At 32.8% G+C, this 2,563-nt stretch overlaps 1 protein-coding gene across 2 annotated transcripts; it reads left to right on the top strand.

Annotated features, from left to right (window-relative positions):
- The first annotated feature begins 167 nt into the window (after positions 1-167).
- On the top strand, positions 168-1,818 carry LOC105563387 (fatty acid synthase-like). Of its 2 annotated transcripts, none has more exons than XM_012014964.1 (3): positions 168-603; positions 943-1,135; positions 1,545-1,818. In XM_012014964.1, the coding sequence occupies exons 2-3, from the start codon at positions 964-966 to the stop codon at positions 1,796-1,798; spliced, it is 426 nt and encodes a 141-aa protein (XP_011870354.1). In that variant the 5' UTR covers positions 168-603; positions 943-963; the 3' UTR covers positions 1,799-1,818. The 2 variants fall into 2 exon arrangements, with proteins under 2 accessions (XP_011870354.1, XP_011870345.1); XM_012014955.1 differs by having other exon boundaries at positions 169-630.
- The last annotated feature ends 745 nt before the right edge of the window (positions 1,819-2,563 follow it).

The raw sequence follows: 2,563 nt of genomic DNA on the forward strand, positions 1-2,563 counted from the left end.
CCCTTTATTTATTTTAATGTGTATTTTATTCATTTAATGATGGTGGATAGGAAAGCGCGTGCAATGTGTTACATAAAACTATACTTTATATAAAATTATTGTTAAAATTTAAAATAAATGTATCACATTATAATTATTAATATTAACGAATAATATTGTTATTACAAGTATAAATTAAATGTACATCCTTTTATTTGTAATATTATAAATGCTCGAATTCTGGATGAGCCATTGGAGGGGCAAGGAAGAAATCAATTATGATATACATATAAGGATCCCCGGACGAGGGATGTGATCAGAAGTAGAAAGTCAGTCAATCAGTTGTTACTGTGAAAGTTCTTATGTCTATGAGATATACATAGTGCGAAGTATTGTTCTTTCTCTCATCGATTCATCTAGTTTTAAGCATGAAATCAATTGATATATGAAGATCCCCGGACAAGAGATATTATCAGAAGTAGAAAGTCAGTCAATCCGTTGTTACTGTGAAAGTTCTTATGTCTATGAGATACACATAGTGCGAAGTATTGTCCTTTCTCTCATTGATTTATCTAGTTTTAAGCGTAACATTTAAACGCTGGAACACTCCACGTGGAAATAAGAGTAAGTTTGTTTCGCTCACTATATGCGGTAAGTATTAACATTCAGAAGCATTACTTTTATCTGTTCATCTATAATAGTATGTATCTTACAAACATTAGCTCATATTTAGAACGATGCAATGGTATTAGTGCGCTAACACATCAAGATATTAGCATTTTTATTAATTCAAAACTAATAAGAATACGACTAATTAGTCTACACGACTAGACTTCTAATTACAGTTATTAAAAGAAAGTAACGTCGTTACCAGTCCGTTACCAAAAAAAGTAACTTGTTACGGCAACGGTGTTACAAGTAACGCGTTACGTCAATAACCTGAATAATTGTGTCTCGTTCTAGGATCAACTCTTTCGATGAAATATGAGCACCATGAATCAAACTAACTCACGTCTCAATATGGATGATGGAGAAGAAATCGTTATCTCTGGTATTGCTGGTCGATTTCCTGACACAAACAATTTAAAAGAGTTTCAAGAAAATCTTTCGAACAAGGTGGATCTTGGTTCGAGTAATCATGGACGGTGGAATAATTGTAATAAACTCATGATAAAATCAATATATTATATACATATTTATGGAAAAAAATTTCGTATTCTGTACACCATTGTATATTTGATTAAGTGTAATTCGTAATATCTAGTTTAATATTTTTTTATAAATAACTTGAGATCCCAGCAAACCGTAACGTAACTGCTACATAACTTAGGGAGCACATAAAGACAACAATCCCAGGGAAAAAATGTAGATCAAGTTATACAAAATTATATCAAATTACGTATAATTATATTTTTGTCGTTTTATTATTTTAATTTAAAATGATATAATTGTACTATATTGCAAAAATTTTAAAACATTTTAGCGCATTTATTATCCTAGAAAGAAGTCAATATTTAATGTGCATTTATAAAACATTCTTATGAAACATATAAATTTTTATATAGGTTATAATATGTGTCATCGAATCGGTAAACTCAACAACTTAGAAAAGTTTGATTCGGAATTCTTCAACATACCTGCTGCAGAAGCTCACATGATGGACCCTTCGGCCAGAATGTTCCTTGAGCATACTTATGAAGCAATTATTGATGCCGGTGTTAATCCTAAAGAATTACGGGGAACAAGAACAAGTGTTTTGACAGGAATCTGTGTGTCTGATACGGAAAATTATTTTATTTATAGAAAACCTCAGGTATAATATATATTCTATGATCTAAATAAGAGTCATACAGGGTGTCTCATTTTAAATGATCCACGCAAATATCTCCAAAAATATGAAAGATACGGAAAAACTTTTCAAACAAAAGTTGGTATGATTAATATGAACAACTTTTGTTCGAAACATTTTTTAATTTGCCTAACACCGTTTGAGATATTCAAGAGAAAATGTATAACTTTTTCAATGCTTATGATATCTCGATAACTGTTTGTCGGAGGGAAAAGTAGTACAGGACTTTCTGACTTGATTTGGTCTCAGGAATATGCTGTTGCAACAGTGCTTCAATTATTAAAGATTTTTGTGTATGTAAATTTTGCGTATGTTACAATACACAAAAATTTTCAGTAATTGGAACACTATCCTATAGAAAAATATCCTATCCGACTATCCTTTCTCTCGATAGCATGCCAGCAGCCAATGCAGACAATGGCTACGTTCGGCAGAAAAAGCTGCTTTGCAACTGTTGTAAAATTCATGAATCTGATTGGCGTATGCTCTTAAATTCACACAAGATTGAGAGAACACACCAATCAGATTCACGAATTTTACAACAGTTGCAAAGCAGCTTTTCCTGCCGAACGCAGCCAATGAATACAGTAGGACATGCTACAGCTCGAGCCACGGTCTTATACACAGGTCGGGACACTCGTGGAATAAAGCGTGCTCGAAATGACGCCAATATGGCGGTCAGCTCAGGCCTAAAGGTGCAATTTCACGTGACTTTTCGACGTAGTGGGGGAAAAA

The sequence above is a fragment of the Vollenhovia emeryi genome, unplaced genomic scaffold (genome assembly GCF_000949405.1).
Source record: "Vollenhovia emeryi isolate VEMERY1.0 unplaced genomic scaffold, V.emery_V1.0 DF944403.1, whole genome shotgun sequence".
Taxonomy (NCBI): domain Eukaryota; kingdom Metazoa; phylum Arthropoda; class Insecta; order Hymenoptera; family Formicidae; genus Vollenhovia; species Vollenhovia emeryi.